The sequence below is a fragment of the Aphelocoma coerulescens genome, chromosome 10, assembly GCF_041296385.1.
Source record: "Aphelocoma coerulescens isolate FSJ_1873_10779 chromosome 10, UR_Acoe_1.0, whole genome shotgun sequence".
In the NCBI taxonomy this organism is placed as follows: domain Eukaryota; kingdom Metazoa; phylum Chordata; class Aves; order Passeriformes; family Corvidae; genus Aphelocoma; species Aphelocoma coerulescens.
Window position 1 is genome coordinate 7,703,287 of NC_091024.1, and position 16,966 is coordinate 7,720,252.

The window sequence follows — 16,966 nt, forward strand, 5'->3', positions numbered from 1 at the left end:
GAAAAATATTTGAAGGATAGATTTAAAAAATAGGAAACAGCTTTCTGTAAAGATGAAAGCTATTAATCTTTGAAACAAATGATCAAAAGAAGTTAGGGGATCTCCACCATCCAAGCTTTGAATTCAGTAATGGATGCTTGGCTGGAGAAGAAGCACTAATGGGTGGTATTTGGCCTTTGTTCCAGAGCAGACGATTGAAGAATTTTGCCTTCAGTGTCTTCCCCCATAACTCTCAGGATTTTCCCTCACCAGACCAGCTCTGACTCTTGTAGCTCACCCGTTGTGACTTGCTGTGTTAGTGCTGGAGATGTCCTCTCCTGGCCTGCCCCATATTCCCACCCTTTTAAAGTCTTTGGCATTGGAAACCCCTCAGTGTTGTGGTTGTGTGAGGGTTTCTTTTGCAACTGACCCTAAATGTCTCAGAGCAACATAAGTTCCTTCCAGGGAAGGGAGATCCCAGAGCTGTGGTAACCCTTTAAGTGTGTTTATATGTCCTGTTTAACTGTTACATATTTCAGAAATAGAAAAATCTAGGAGCATCTTCCAGAGATTTGGTGTCTTCATTCCCGAGTTCAAGTTGATGTATGTTAGCTGGAGACAAAAGGCTTAATTTCTGAAATTGCTGGGTCTTGGTTGGTGTTGGTTTTTTTCCCCTCCCCTGACATGCTTAATCTTTTGTAAACCCCCTTTTGTGGTTTTGTTCAAGCAATTAATGTAGAAATGAAGGTTTCTTAAATGAGGATATGCAAGGAAGATTTGAAGTAACACACTGATTATATAATTAATTCTCAGTTGTAAATTCATTCTGATGGAGTTAATTCTTTCCCAGAGGCTGAAGACTAGTTTTGGTCCACCCACAGTGCTGTAATCAGCTAAGAAATAAAGGAAAAAAAGGCCTTAAAGGAATGGAAGTTTCATGACTGGTTTTAGGGAAATAATGCCAGAAACAGGCAGGATATTTCATTTTCAATTCTTGCAAAAGCTTCTAAGCTGTGATCTTGAACTATCGGTATCCAAATCCAGTTTTCAAGCAGTAGAATATGTTGAGTCCAAAAGAAATCAGAAAGAAATGATACCTGAAGAGGATGGAGAAAAATTGTCTGGGTGGGACCTTGCACAGATGGGGAACTGTGTTTAGTGGAAGATGTATTTTGGATTCTTTTTTTACATTTTTCGTTAACACAATAGTGTTCAAATATAGCTTTCTCTGACAGTTGCCCATTTACTAATAAATAGGGTCCAGTGACTGTCATCCTGATGGACTCTTACTGCTTCTGACAGTGTTTTGTGAGGTGCTGGCTTTACAAAGCATAAACAACACTCCAAAACCTAAATAATTTGGAAAATCCTGTTTGCTGTACCTCATTTGTCTGCTTCTCTGTTGCTTAACCAGTGACCTAATAATCCTGTCCATGTGTTTAGACTGCAGGTTTCCAGAACAAAGCAACAATAACAAAGAAATGATGTTGACAAATTCCCAGGATTTTCAAATGAAAATGCACACCACGCATACTCCAGGGACAGTTGCAGCCTATTTTTCTCTCGAATAACTGATTTTATTTACAAGGCTTTCTAATCCCCGTTTGTCTCTGCCTTTACATTGGTTGGCCATATTTTGTATCAGAAATTGAAAGCACTGTTATCCAGGGATGATTTTAGCATGCAGCCAGGTGAGCATGGGCATGCAGTTCTCATAACATAGGGACTGGTAGTTTCTGGTTTATTTCCTGGCTCTGCTTCGTGGCTGCAGCAGGAGTTGTGTTGTGTTGTGTTGGTTAAACTGTGTTATCACCACATCTCTGAGCTCCATCGAGGACGTGTAAATGAAGTCAGCATGATGCAGATAGAGCTGGCAGATGATCTGCCTTGCAGCTCTGGGCAGCAAGAGTAGGCTTGCCCTGCAATATCACTTTATTTAAGTGGTTTCTTTACCCCTCTGCCTGAATTTGGACAGAATGAAATTCCCACTGTCTGGTTTTCCATGAGCTGCTCCCCATCTTCTGCTTCCAAGTTTGGTGAAATAAAAGCCATCTATGGACTGATGTACCATTCCAGTGAGGAAATAGTTAAATATAATTTCAATGTGTCATTTACATTTGAGCCTAACGAGATTATAACTGGAGCTGTGTGAAAATGACTTTTTGGTGCTATTTTCACATAAACTGACTATTTATTTATTTATTTTGTTCTGGGGTTATTTCACACCCCAAGGGTTTCATTTTTGTTGGTTGTTTTATTAATGTAAAAATACTCATTTTCACACCCAAATGTGTGATTATTTAAAATGCTGCTTCTATTCATTGTGCACTGACTTGCAACCTAAAGGCAAATATTCAAATGTCTGGAGCTTGATAACTCCATGGTGGTTTTGGCTGGCTTTTTAAACTCAAAAATTACTGGGAAGAGAAATGGACAGTAAGTAATTCAAAGTGATATAAGGGCTGCATTCCCATGCCTGCCTCTCAGCATCCAAGGATGGGTCACAGGTTATTCCAGCACGCTCTCTAGAGTGGTGCCCTGTCTCAGGTGCACACAAACTCTGTCCCAGCATGGTAGTGCCAAAATTCTGGAGCAAGAGCCCTCACCTCTGTGGCCCTGTGTGACTTTAAACAGCCTCTGACCCTGTCCTGCATGGAGGAATAATGTGGATGACAACACAGAGGCAGAATTGCAGCAGTGTTGCTGCAAATGTCTCTGGCCCTTGCTCATTCCCACCCTCCCTCTCCTCTACCTTGACTGGTGCGGACCATGGAGAACAGGAATACAAAATACTCTTTGCCATCATCTCCCCTCTCTGGGAACAGATTGGTTAAAACACAGCTTAAAATGTTTTGTTGGGTTGTTTTTTTTGGGCTGTTTTTTTCTTTTTTTTTGGTAAATTGGAGTGATTTTTAAGTGTCTAAATGTGATGTGAAATCAGTGTCCAGGGCTCTGCATTTTGTAATAAGTGAATGTTTTGCTGATTTCTTGCTTGAATATCTGCACCACACCAATTTGCATGCCTGTATGTGTGTTAGATTGCTGGCAAAGAAATGCTGAATGCTGATAATTGTATACTGGTTTTCAAGCCTGATTTAAGTAATTTTGATTTTTAATTCATTCTGTGCTTCCTTTTTATTTCTGCACATGTGTAGTAATGTCCTGTAATGTTGTTGCCTAAAATAAGCAGTAAGAAATGAAGTTGAGATGGCCGATGTAAAGGGAAAATGACATTTTTTCCTTTGATGCTTTTTTTTTTCCAGTAAAAGAATAAGTCTCTGTATACAGAATGTTCAAGAAATATTGCATTCACAGTCTTGCTGCTAATTTATATACACAAAACATCATGGCTGTGGGGAGCCTACAAAGCTCAGGAAAGTGATATTTAGAAGTTCAGCACAAGAATATTTTTGTTCTTGAGGAGCACTGAGCGGCCAGCACTCCACACCAGAGGTGCTCAGCACCTCTTGTGCTTTGGCATCCAATTGTGTGAAATCCTGGTTGAGATCCTGCAGTCAAGTTGTGTTAGAAGGAGAAGAAACCTCTGTGCATGTGTTGAGGAAAAGGAATAAATACAGGGATCTATACAGATAATGTTAGTTCTGTGTGATAAAGCCAGGGTGTTCATTCTCTCCTTCCTTCAGTGAAATACTTGAGTTCATGGATGGATCAGCAGTGCTGGAAATCTTACTTTCACCGCATATCTGTGAACACCCTAGCAAATTATTAAAAGTTTTGGTTTTCTGGTTTCTTTTGATTAGGAATCTGAGAAAAAGGGGCTAATTGAGAGAATCCATATGGTCCAAGAGATCATCATAGCTGTTCAAAGCATCCTGGAAGAAATAGCATCATTTGGAGAGAGGATTAAAAAGTAAGTAATAAATTTTTCTTGCTTAGCCATGATTTGCAGTGAAGCAGAACCAAGAGGATCAAGGTGGAGTAAATGTCTTGCTCCAAAAATGATGCAACGTGCAGCAGGATAGCCTGGCCAGTCCCACCACTGCTTGTTCACTTACAGTCTTTTATTCCAAAAAAACCTTTGCAAAGCACAGAGAAGAGGAGAAGCCATGAGCTTTATTGATGTAGCTTTCATGTTTGCCTAAACTTCTGGTCTTGCTTGTTTGTGATGGAGTGGGGAGTCATGGATGCCACAAATACTGCTTGAAGATGTGGGCACAAAAGCGTCAGGCATTTATTTTCAGTCCCATTACAGAAAGTAGGTCCTGATGGTCAGTGTTGCCTTTCCCACGCCCTCCCCATCCTGACCTGGCTGCAGGGGTTATCAGTCACTTGTGTCCCTGGACAACACATTGATCTTCTTCTGTCTTTACCATTTTGAGCTGTCTGCTTCCTGCTGGTGCCACGAGGAAGCCCAAAGGGGGTTTTCAGGGTCTCATTGCAAGGGGGGAGGCACTGAGGGTATTCCTGACCTTACAAAGGAGAGAGGTGAAGAGCCTAAAAAAAAAAAAAATCCCACACACAAACACACACAAACCTTTTACAACTCAGTCTTTATTGGAGCTTAATTGATCCATATTGTCTTCTGTTTTGAACACAAAGTGAGGGTTTGTGACCAAGCCTCACTTTAATGAGGAGCTGGGTTCAAGCTAAAAATACAGCAACCGCATGTGCTGTGGTGCCACGCCGGACACCCCAGCTGGGGTGGAAGTGGCCCAAAGATGTATTCCAGTCTATGAACAGGGCACTGTTCTGCCCAGCTGCATGGCAGGAAGACTCAAAGCACTTAAACACTATTAATTCTTGTATTCATTTTGTTAACAATGGTCTTAAAGAACACATTGGGTATTAATGTGGATGCCCGATGTAATTTCAGAAGAATTCTGTTATAGCTCGGCAGTGATGTGCCATTAAAAAATTGCTATCAAAGTTTTTTTTGTAAGTGACAGACTGAATTGTGCTACAGTTTCCGTCTGTCACTCCAGTTACACAATCATGGGGAGTTTTCATAGTTTAACTCAATTGAGCTGTTTTGCTATTTTTTTTTTTTACTTTAGCTTAAGCTACATTGATTGATAATGATGGGTCCTCTCCCACCTATTTTTACTTAATATTTAGTATGTCTATTGAAGCTTAAATGTAATTCTTGAAACGTCCTATTAATTTTATCTGTCAAGGGAAGTTTGTCTTATTTTATAGCCTGATAAGTGGTCCAGATTTGTTCTCTCTTTTTCCTACTCCTCGTGATGTGATGAAGTTAGCAGGCAGATTGTATGAAACAGAGATGCCCAGATCCATAAATCCACCTGTGGACTAACTGGCATCCTTGCAGTCCAAGTATCTCAACATTTGGTGCAGGCCATAGGGTTATATCTTAAAAGGGCACAAGGGGACAAAGGAATTTCAAAGATGTGCTAGCAGTAGATCCTCACCTTAAGTCCATCACTGACTTGCTGATGAGAGGTCTGAGTGAAATAAAATCCTGTTTTTCACTATAATGTGGCCAAAGCCTGAAATGCTGTAGTAACTGAGTTTTTCAAGAGTGCTCCTCTTGGGAAAAATCTGATGCAGATTATTGGAATGCAGAAGCTTGGGCTGCTGCTGGCTTACTACAGCTTATCCAAGTCAGCCTCCTTTATTCAGTATAGTAAGGAATTGTTGAAAATGTAAAAAAGAAATAGGAGAAATTATATAAATATGTAGACAGATTTGTATAGAATATTATGGCCCTAGTGTCATACAGAGAAATGACTCGAGCTGCTCTTTCACAGTTTAGCATGGTAGTTAATCCAGTGCCAGTTATTTGTCAGGGTTGACTCTGGCTACCTGCCACGCCTGAGCCGTGCCCTGACACCCATCTGGTGTCATCTCCAGTGTGGCCCAGCGCAGCCAGCTCCGATGGCTCGGCCCCGGCACGCCTCGTCTCCAGATCAGATAATCTGCTCATGAATAATGGAGAGCTGACTGGCGAGCAGAGATGTGTAACAAGTGCAACACATAGAAGAAGAAACAAAAACAACTCACTTACACGCCTAACAACTTCACTGAGCTCCCCAGGGTTCCTCTTCTCTTTCCTTATCATGATATCTGCCTCTCAGATTTCTCCCTTAATCTGTTATAACATCCAATTGTAGGAATCTGCTTATCCACGTTCCAAAGGGTCTGCAATTAACAGCATATCTGACTGCACCAAGCACTGCAAAGAGGTCATTAAATTATTATTGGGTAGCAGAGCACAAACAGTGTCCAAAACCAGAAATGTTGAGAAGGATTGTGTTTTTTCCTTCCAGCACATTCAACTGGACGGTGCCTTTCCTCTCTGTCCTGGCCTGCTTGGTCCTGGCAGCAGCAACAGTTATTTTGTATTTTATACCACTGAGGTACATTGTTTTAATCTGGGGTAAGTACTCCACTGTGTCTCATTTGTATGAGATAAATACAATATATGTCTACAGAATGAAATCAAACAAGCTTTAAATGACCTGTTACACAGACAAACAAGTGCTGTTGCTTAGAGGTGAATAAAGATGTTATGAACTTCTTAAAATTACCATTTCTCCCCCCTGGGTTATCCGATAATTTGCTTTTTTTAGGGTTCTTTATGGATTTCCAACAGCACCACAAGAAGAGCATTAGCCTAGATAAGCTACTTTCAGTGTTATTATTCTTCTGCAGGAAAGTAATTAGCTTCCTGGTGCTGGAGCCCTCCAGCTGGGAAATGGTAGGAAGTGGACAAGATGTGTTTGCAGAGCTGGACCACGTAGATTTGGACCCTGGGAGCCTTTTGGGTCTGAGTATTCTGGCAGTCAGGACAGGCTGTGCCCAGTGGGACACACTGAGCATCTCCTTTTGCCATGGGTCAGAAAGTATTTGTATGAAGATACATCATGAACTAAAAGAGGAGCTTTTAAAAATTAACTTTCCTGGTGGTGTTATGAAGAAATGTGAGATCATCTTTCACAGAAGGAAATGGCATTCAAGGGCATAGGACAAAGGGGAATGGCTTTAAACAGAAAGAGGGCAGGTTTAGATTAGATGAGGAAGAAATCCTTCACTGTGAGGGTGGTGAGGCTCTGGCACAGACTGCCCAGAGAAGCTGTGGATGCCCCAGTCCTGGAAGTGTTCAAGGCCAGGTTGGGTGGGGCTTGGAACAACATGGTCTGGTGGTATGTGTCCCTGCCTGTGGTGGGGGGGTTGGATTGAAATGGTCTTGAAGATTCTTTCCAGTCAAAACCATTCTATGATTCCAACTTTCTACATCTCCAGATAGCCTCCTGTCTTATTTAGGGTGCTAACTTCTGCCTCAACCTTGAGGTAGAACACAGAGCAGGTAAATCCTCACTGACCTGCAGAAGCTCAGCCCTGATGTGCCTCTGGGTTTTAAGGGACCCCCTGTCACCCCTGGGGCTGAGCCATCGGCTGCTGTCTTGGCTCTCCTGGATGTAGAAAAGGGAGGGAATGAGAAGGTGGCATTAAAAAAAACCCATTCTTGGGCAACAGCAACAAAGAAATAAAGGATTAAATCAAACAAAAGAAAGGGCAAAAGGAAAGGGGGGAAATTGCTGGGAGTAAAAAGTTCAGTAACAAAATATTGTTGTTCTTGTATGGAAGACATGGGGAGTACATGAAAACTATACATCCGTTCAACATCATCCAGAGTGACAGGGCCTTCAAATATGATACATGTTAAACAACTACCCTGTGGCAAGGCCTCAAAAGACCTTATGGTATTTTCTGTTTTTTAAAAATCAGGTACACAGAAAATTGTGTTGTCATTTTGCTACAAGTATATGGCTTAAAAGCTGAATCTCAGATGTGAAGCAGGTACATTTCAGGGAGAGGAGAAGGCTGGAGCAGCCATCACATTTGAAATCACTTTCAGGGAAACCACTATGAGATTTTGGACAGGGGCATGATGGAATTGAATGCTGTATTATGAACCTCAGAGGCAATCAACATTTGAATTTTTTGCTGTTCTTTAAAATGGATTAGCTGATTATCTTCACCTAGAAGACCTTATGCAAGGCAAGAGAAGACCTTATGAACTCCACAGTAAAATGAACATTATGCTCCCATGAATCTTCTGTCCAGACTAGGGACCACCTCTGCCAACTGAAACATAACTAAGTCCATGGAGGTGGACTGCTATTGCTGCAGTTAATAAGCCAAATTATTCACACAAGGATCAAACTGAAGTAAACCTTGTGATAAGGTTTTACAATGTCCCACAGCATGATAATATGGCTAGTTTGGCAAATGTGGCTCTGCAAAAAGGGGATAAGCCATGATGGATGGGGAAGGGAAACTTCCATTTTCTGAAGAAATGGAAGGAAAAAAAAGCCATTTTCCTGCCCAGTTTTTTTCAGGGTCTTCCAGTTGCCTAGGCAAGAGGAGAGGGGATGTTTTGGTCATGTAGGGTAGCAGATTTAACAGAACACTTGGTTTTAAGTGTGTGTATTCTCCCAAGAGTATCCCCCAGAATGAATTCATGCTGCAATCTCTTTTCACCACTTTGTTGGCACCACATGATCCCGAAAGTAGAGAAATATTTTATCAATAATGTCCCCTACTTCCTCCAGGAGGAACTTGTGAGTGATTCCATGTGACAGGGAACATGTGTGTGGCTTTAAGTCTGAGGCAAGGTTTTCACACTAATTTTTACTTCTGAATTCCCCTTCCCTTTTTCACCTTGCCTGAAAAAATTTAGAGGGAGGGAGTAGAAAAGGGTTGTATTATTTTGTTTGCGTTTATTTATTTTTTTAATTTTTTTTTTTTATCCTAGGCATAAATAAATTTACTAAGAGGCTTAGAAATCCCTATGCCATCGACAATAATGAGCTACTAGATTTCCTCTCCAGGGTACCATCTGATGTTCAAAAGGTAAGTAATGAATGGCCACAGCCAACAGAGGCAAGGAGTGACACTGAGAGCGGCTGGGTGCTCCGTTTGGGAATACAATGCCAAAGACTTTTGAATAACAGAGATAAGGAATCGGGGGAAAATCCACAAAGGGAGGGGGAGAGAGTGTTAGACGAGAGGGGAGCCAAAATCCTTTGTCAGAAGGATAAAATGATTGCAGAAAAATTATCCTGAAAAGACCTACTTAAAAATGATCTGGAAAATCACTCAGCGTGGTTACTGAGCTATGGTTTTCGTCACCTTTCTGCTCCGGTATTTGTACAGAGGGAGGAGAAAAATAGTCTCTTTGATAGAGATAACCATCCAAAAGGATTTACTGAATTCTTCTTTTTCTTAAGATAGGGGGAGGAATGGGGGGAATTATTTCTGTGACATTGTGCTTGAGCTCCAGGCCTCCTTTGGACAATGCCCCGCTCATCTTTTTCTTTAAAGAAAACCTGAAATGTGTATAAAATACTCTAGAGTTGATCAGATCAATCTTCTGCCATTATGGAATTATAAGTTTTAATCTAACCAGAATCTATCCTCCCTCAGTTTCAGTCAAGTCCTGTCTCTTCTCCCATTTCTTTGAAACAACAATAGTGTCTTCAGCAATCTCGCCTATCTTCCTGGAAATTATTTGAACAATAAGTCCTTTAGAATGTCAAGATCTGTTTATTTCTCTTGGAGGAGGGAAAATAGTCTTGCTGGGTAATGAAGCCACACAATATAAAGGATTCTTTCTTTTGTTTTAACAAACTAGAATCTGTGTCCCTAGGCCCTGATCCTGATGCCCTGGATCCCTCTGACATTGTACCTTTCTCTGTGAATCCTGGCACTTTTCCTGTGAGGTGCTGTTTGCTGGGAATAAGGGAATCACAATCTCACCTATAGTGACTTTATGCTGTTGGAGACAGAAATTGAACTGCTCACATGCACTGTTGAGGCATCTGGTAGAAAGAAGGTTGGAAAAAGCTTCTGGTGGCATTTATCTCAAGAGGCCACCAGACTGATTGGTGGCAGCACTAATAACTGGAAAGAAATTTCACCATAGACTAGTGGGAAGAAAAATGCTAAGCAGGAGCAATCATAAAGCCATTAAGCTTCAGTGTATTTTTATTTGTTGTCTTTGCTCTTGTAGAGGCCACTGAATTTGCAGTGATGGTTTGCATATGCCCTTTAAGTGTTTATGTTTAAAGATAAGTTGGTTTTCTATTTATGCTTTATTTAACATTTGCACTTACAACATTTCCTTGAGTGGTTTCTGTCATATTGGGACCCTTTGAGCTCTCCAAAGTAAATGATCACCATTTTCTATGGGAGGAATGATAAAAGTTCCTTGGATGGGACAAACCCTGGAGTTTTCCACTAGTTCTGAAAATAGTGACAGCCACACACTTCAGGGACAAATCATCTATGGAAGCTCCAAAGCCCCTCTGTCTGCTTTGTTTTACGTGCTATCAGTGCATCAGCATTTGACTGCGGTGCTGCAATGAGTTAGAAATTACTCCTGTCTGTACAGTACCCATTTCCAACCACATGTGTTGGACAGAAGACAGAGGAGGAGTGAAAAAGATGGTGTGTTCAGCCAAATTTTCCCCATGATTTCAGTGGGAATACTTTTGTCTAGCACAACAGACAATTTGGAGATTACACCATCCTTGACAGTTTACCACGTGTTTTAACCATTATATTGTATATGATTTTTTTTTTGAAAGGTGGAGGTAGCTTTTTCCAGGTTCTATTTGGGAGAATACCTTCCTTTTTTGAAATGATTAAGTATTTCAGCATCCCAAGGTCTGTGTATGGTTTTGACAACTGTCATCTTACTGTCTATTGGGAACCACTTGAATTGAGACTCCTGAGAGAAGTTTATTAAACTTCCAGGTTAATGCCAGAAAGATAAGAAAAACAACTCCCAAACCAAAACAAACCCAAAAGATCTAGCCTACATTGCTGAAATCAGGTAGAACCCCATGTATCTCATTAGAAAAATCTGCTTTTAATATTTTTGTTTCAAGAAATGATGCATGACTTCTCAAATCCTTCCTGCAATTAATCCCCCATGTTCCTGTGTTTAGAAAATGATTCATTACTCTTGAACCTTCCTTAGTTTCCCTTGGTTTGTCCTGGGGGAGCCATTAACACACGCTGTAGTGAGCTAGAGTTACCTCAGTGCAAACGTCATGTCTGTTTGTTTTTACAGGTGCAGCACGCTGAATTGAAACCATCCAGCAGCTCCAGCCCCATCCGGAAGAAGCGGAGCGCGCTATAGGATGCCGCGGGATTTCGGAACGCAGCATCTCCCTGCCCGCACATGCGTGCACACACAGCACCCCTCTCCTCCTCCTTGCTTCAGAACAACACTAGAATCACTGCCACAGACTTTCTCTTTCTTGGAAGATGTGGGTTTTGATAAGCACCTATCTCGGGTTTCTTTTCTGGGTTGTCTCTTTGGCATGGAGTCCCAAAAAAGAGCAAGGTGCAACATGAAGTAGTTTGTGGGGTGGGGAGGAGAATGGGAGAGGATGGTGCAACTGCACCTTTTATTTTTCTTTTTTTTTTTCCTGTTGATTGTAGAGACAAGGCTGGATGTGGCAGCACTCCCTGTGTTATGTAGGAAGAGATAATTCTGCTTAGTGTAGCAGATCAGCTGAGCTGATGTGAGGAGATGCTCTGAACCAGTTTTTAACATATCCAACAGATTTACATTAAGATATGAAAGCTATTCTTTTCTGAGTTAAATCACTGTGCCTAGAAAGGTTTAAGCTCTGAATTAACGAGTCTTTGATACCCATCTTCTGTTCAAGCAGTGTACATTTTAAAAAGTTTTTTATCATAATTAGCAGAAAGAGCTAGGAGCTCCAACAGTATCTCAATATTTCATCCAGCACTTGTGGGTTTTTCTTTTTTCCTTTTTTCCCCCTTTTTTTTTCTTCTTCTTCTTTTTTTTTTTTTTTTAAAGCCCAGCCTGTGGTTAACTCTTTGTATACTGGAATCATTGGAGATCCATTGCTGGCAATGGATGCATGAAAACCTTATGCCATGAAAGGATTAAGAGAAAAGGCTAACTCAGTGACCTGAAAAGACTCTGTTGGCTTGCCTTTTATAATTCCATCTCATCAGATATTTTCAGCATAGCTGTTGTTTTCCTGTCTAAATCCAGAGGGGTCAACACTACAGATGCAAGAGAAAAAAAAACACTTTATAGCCTTAAAGAAACAGAAAGAGAAGCAGAAAGAGAGCACATGCCCAATGATGTGGTTGTGCAATAGTGTGCAGGCTTTGGTCCACCACTGATGTCTTCTTGCGGTCTTTCCTGGTGGTTTACAAGGAGAAGACCTGAAAGCGAAGTCAAGTGGAAACTGGGCAATGAAAAGACAGAAGAAAGGACCCCATTTTGTGTTCTGAGGAGAATGTGATTTCTTGCTTGCTTACCAATCTTTTAGCAATTGTGCATTTCCTTTATATATTTCAGAAAACCAGCGTCATTCCCCAGTTGTTTGACTGGGGAAACTAAAACACAGAATCATGTGTAAAACCTGCTTAATTTTGGTGATACTGCAGCCCTCAGTCCTTTAGGTGCTGTGGGACATTTTGGGAGTGACTTGTCACCACAAGTCATTGGTAGCACGAGAGCTGGAGTTGTTGCTTTTGATTCCCAGGCAGGGATTACCACCAGCAAAGAAATAAAGAAACCTGAGAGATAAGATTCTTTTTGCCAAAAAAAAAAAGGCTTTGAAAGTCATCTAATAGAAGGTAAAATGGTTAAAACCTTGCTAATGGGTTGGTGATCCAGATGGAGTTGTGTGTGGTTCCATAGCACAATCTTGTGGGCCTGTTGCAGGAATTTGAAGAAGGAAAACTAACAGCAGCCTATCTTCCAGTGGGTTTTTAGCCAGATTCAGTAATTTTTCATAAGTTTATTTTTCGAAGTCCCACTGTGCCTTTGAATAAGGACAGGCACATTTTCATATACTTGATTGGCTAAAGAATGTATTTTGCTCATGCAAAGCTGTGTGTAGCTGCAAATGGAAGGATTGAGGAAATATTATCCTGGTTTAAAAAGCCACAAAAATGCCTCTTTGTTTGCACGTGTGCTTGTGTACCCATACATATACAGAGTTGTGTATAAAGAGTACATGTATAATGTATTTATAGGCGAGTGTGTGTGGGAAAATGGGTGAATATATAGATTTTAAAACCTTGAAAATGTTTATGAAAAATGCCAAAGATTCTAAAGCTTATCATCTTGCGTCTGTTCTTCTTCATTTTGTATCTTTCCCGGCATGTCTCTCTGGCTGAGCCAGATCTCTGCATGATTTGATTTACTTCAACTTAATGAAGCTGGTTGGAAAGAGCCTTGTAGAAATTACAAAATCTCCAGTAAATCTCCTTCTTGTACATACAATGGATGTCCACGGAACCCTTTTGTTAAACCAGTTTCTCAATCTTCTCTGTAAACAATGCCTCATTGTCTCGCTTAAAACTATCATCTGGTTTATCATACTGTAATCTTGTCATTTTGTGAGGACCAAAGTCAGGCATATTTAAGCAGGCATGTGGGATCTGATCGTTGATTTGAGTGAAAACATTCAACTGCAGGAAAAACTATTTATTTATTCAGAATTTCAGACTGATACTTTAGCAGTTAGGGGTTTTTTTTTTTTCTGTAGATTTTTCCACGTGGAACTGATTTCTGTTCAGGAGACAGGGTGATGTCTTTTTGTTCTTTTTTTTTTTTGGTGTAGATATGTTGGGTTTCACAGTAATTTGTGTTAATTGTTATGCTGGAGACATACCAAATGAAAGGGTTTGGGTGGTCCAGTATATATATTGTTGTGATGAGCTCTTTGTTTTGATAAATACTGTTTGAAATGCAATAAACATTTGAGGTTAAGCTGATGCCTTTAATTTATCTGGATTAGGAGATATGTTTCCCATTCTTTGCAAAGAACTGTCCTATAATATTTAGTAATATTATTGGTAATATATAGGTAAGCAAGTACATGCCTTGGCAGTGCAGTGTAACAATTAACACTGGAGTTTGCTTGGAGTAAGGAGTGTAAGTGCATCTTCTGCTGCAGCAGAAAATGAGGTAAAGCCTTGCCCCACCTGCCTGCGACTCATTAGTGGGATTTTCTAGACTCTAGTTAGAGGAAAAGGGGGTTATGTACACTTACTGCACAGCCCGCTTACCAAGCTCTATATTCAGATTTCTCTTGTGATTCTTAAAGCAAGAATATCTCTCTGTGTGTCCATTTCCCTGTGCAAATTACCAGTTTTTACATTTTTAATCTACTCAATGTATAGCATAGAAATAAAAACCCTGAATTTTTACTTCAAGGTAGTCGTTTCAGGGCATCTGCAGTCTAAAATGTCTAAAACCTGAAGCCATTCAGAAGTTTCAGTCTAACTTCAGGTCTTTTGGATTGCAGAATTGTGGAGATATGGGAATGTGAGGCACGTCCACTAACTGTACAGTGTGTGAATAACTGGGTTTGACATATATGTGCAAATGCAATATTTACTCACATTTGCCTAAACATAAGGTGCTGCTGAAGGTTTGATTTTTTGGAATATTCATGAATAGGACTGCAGACTTGGCTTCCCTATGGATCATTGTTAGTAAAAGTCAATCACTGAAACACACTTTGTGGGAAGCAAGCAAACAACTGAGTGAAGCACAGCTGGAAATGCCACACACCTTTCCTTTTTCTCTGCTTGAAAAACTCCGGTTTTAACCTTCAGCTGCAGCTCTGCTTCCCCCTCAGTCGCCTCCTGAGCCACCCACAAAGCAGAGGAGAGCCCAGGCTTTGTCCTGCTGCTCAGGGATCCCACTGGAGAGCCCTGCCCAGCAGACCAGTGCCTGGCACCTCTCTGCATGGGGAAGGGAAACTGCTTGTCCCCTAGAAATTAAACTGGCTGCTGCTAATTCCCTGCCTGGGGTAAGAGTACAGCAACTCCGTGTACTGGGCTGTCTCGCTAGAAAACAGAGGCTTGCCATTTAATTTCCTGTGCTCTATATGGGGCTATGTTTTATTTTAAATTTTTAATTTGGAGGGCCTGATTCTGCAGGCGTTACCACAAGTGGAACTGGAGTTATTTTCCTATCAGAACAGTATGGAATCACACCAGGAATGAATTTGGCTTCTCTGGTACCTTAATTAAAAAATTGACTAAATACATTCTAACCAAACCTTAACCTTTAGATTTTCCATCCTTTAACTAAGCTGATAAACTGTTTTGGAAATGTTAGCTTTGGCTTTAGAGACTATGGCATGTGTTAGTAGTGAATCTTGTTCTGATTTCATACTGTGTGTTGTCCTATTTGTAAAACTCCATGTGTCAGGGCCCTGGTGCATCTACCCCTGCAAATCACACAGGGGTCTGATAAGAGTTATCTGCTCCTCTGCATCCTAAAAATTACCAACTCAGAAGGAAGCTGAGACACTCCAATTGATTGTTAGTTTGTTGCAGATGGAGTGTTTTAATCATTCTCAAATTTGGGTAAATTAAGCCAGGTGAAATATGATTTTGGGACAAAGTATCTGCCTGAGAGTTTATCTGTGCCGAAGACCCTCAACAGTAATTGTATAATTCAAGGAAAATGTGAGCAAAGGATTTGTTTATGTTTAATGTATATATTTGCAAGCATTTAGGAATAGTGTTGGAGTGAAAAAGAAGTCTTGTGAAATTACAAGATTTCATCTACTTTGTGATGCTTTGACTGAAAACAATGCAGCATTTCAAGACAATTTAGAGGGTCGTTCTGTTTTGCATAAAAGATGTGTTCATCTGACATAAATCATGAAAGTGAGCACGGGGAAGCAGGAGGTGGCATCCAGGTCTCAGTGTTTGCAACAGCAGCAGCACCTGGGCAGGCACGAGTTCAAATTCTCAGTGTGGCTTTAACCTGAGGGCTGGTGATTCTTGTTAAATTTTACGTGAATGAACGTTGCCAATCGGTTCCTGCGTGTTGGATTGAGCACCTGCAAATTCCCTCTTGGCTGAACAAGATGGTGTGCCTCTTACAGGGGAAGAAAGTAAGAGCTGGAAGACTTGCTGGCATGAAATTTGTGCTGTGCAACAGCCTAGTGCAGCCATCCTTCTAAACTCTTGAGGAATTCCTTGTAGAAGAAAGGACAGGCTCCTGGACTGGACACATACATCTGGTTCTGGTCTTACAGGGCCAGCTGTGGTCAGGTTTAAATGGTCAATAGACTTTGCCTTTCACTCTTTAATTATTGTCTGCTAGAATGGCTCGGGCAGCACGTTTAAAGAGTGACTTTCAGTCCAAGAAGGAAGCGTAAGGCCCTGGCCTTCATTGGTTTGGGTGGCAGATGGATGGGGATGGGTAGGAAAGCTGTGCTAGGGAATGCTTCCCCTAGTGACTGCTTAGCTGGGGATCTCCCCTCTATGCTGCATTTGTTGTGATCAGACTTCTAGCAGATGAAAGAATAATTTTTTTGCTCTTGATGTCTGCATTTTGGTAAGTTTTGGTGGGATAAAACATTAAATGTTGAACTGTCATCTACAAACTGAAGATGATAAAACCTTAGGGCTTTGGCCTGCCACTTCCAAATGCATGATGAGCCTCAATTCTCCTTCAGTCCTAAAGGATCCAAATGCCTTCAGGACAGGACAAAGTCTGCTCACCAGTAAATGGTACAGTGCCTTCAAAGATGCTGGTGGATAGTTCAGTTTCACACTCCGTACTGGTAAGTGAATATGAGGGGGAGTGTCTTAGTGACACTACTCTTTATTCCTACCCTGGGTATTTGTTTTTAATGAGATCACATGAAAAGAAACAAAACAAATTATTTCTATTTCTTGAGCAAACTTGCTGCTACTTCTGTCCTTGTTACTGTGTGTGGAACATGGGATTTGACTGGTCTTTGATCTCTCACTGTCACATAGGGCAACTGTTTTTATGGGCCTGAATCTGCACAGCAAAACCACGTATTTTTCACTTGCTCAGTACTGCCACCTCCTAAAGTAAAGAAAATCTCTCATCCTCATTTTCAAGAGGAGATGCACAGTGGAAAGAGCATATGTTCCTACAGACAAAAAAAGCCTGTTAGATTCAGTGACTTGTGTGCTAAATTTTGCTTTGATCATGGCTGTCTGC

General features: G+C 40.9%; 1 protein-coding gene across 8 annotated transcripts in view; it reads left to right on the forward strand.

Moving 5' to 3' along the window:
• Positions 1-13,735, forward strand: part of MCTP2 (multiple C2 and transmembrane domain containing 2) — a 149,166-nt gene extending 135,431 nt beyond the window's left edge. For all 8 annotated transcript variants that reach the window (XM_069026017.1, XM_069026018.1, XM_069026019.1 and 5 more), the window contains 4 exons: positions 3,741-3,850; positions 6,228-6,337; positions 8,720-8,817; positions 11,042-13,735. In XM_069026017.1, the coding sequence (XP_068882118.1) occupies positions 3,741-3,850; positions 6,228-6,337; positions 8,720-8,817; positions 11,042-11,110 (387 nt within the window). In that variant the 3' untranslated portion in view covers positions 11,111-13,735. The remainder of the gene's footprint in view (positions 1-3,740; positions 3,851-6,227; positions 6,338-8,719; positions 8,818-11,041) is intronic.
• Positions 13,736-16,966: the final 3,231 nt, after the last annotated feature.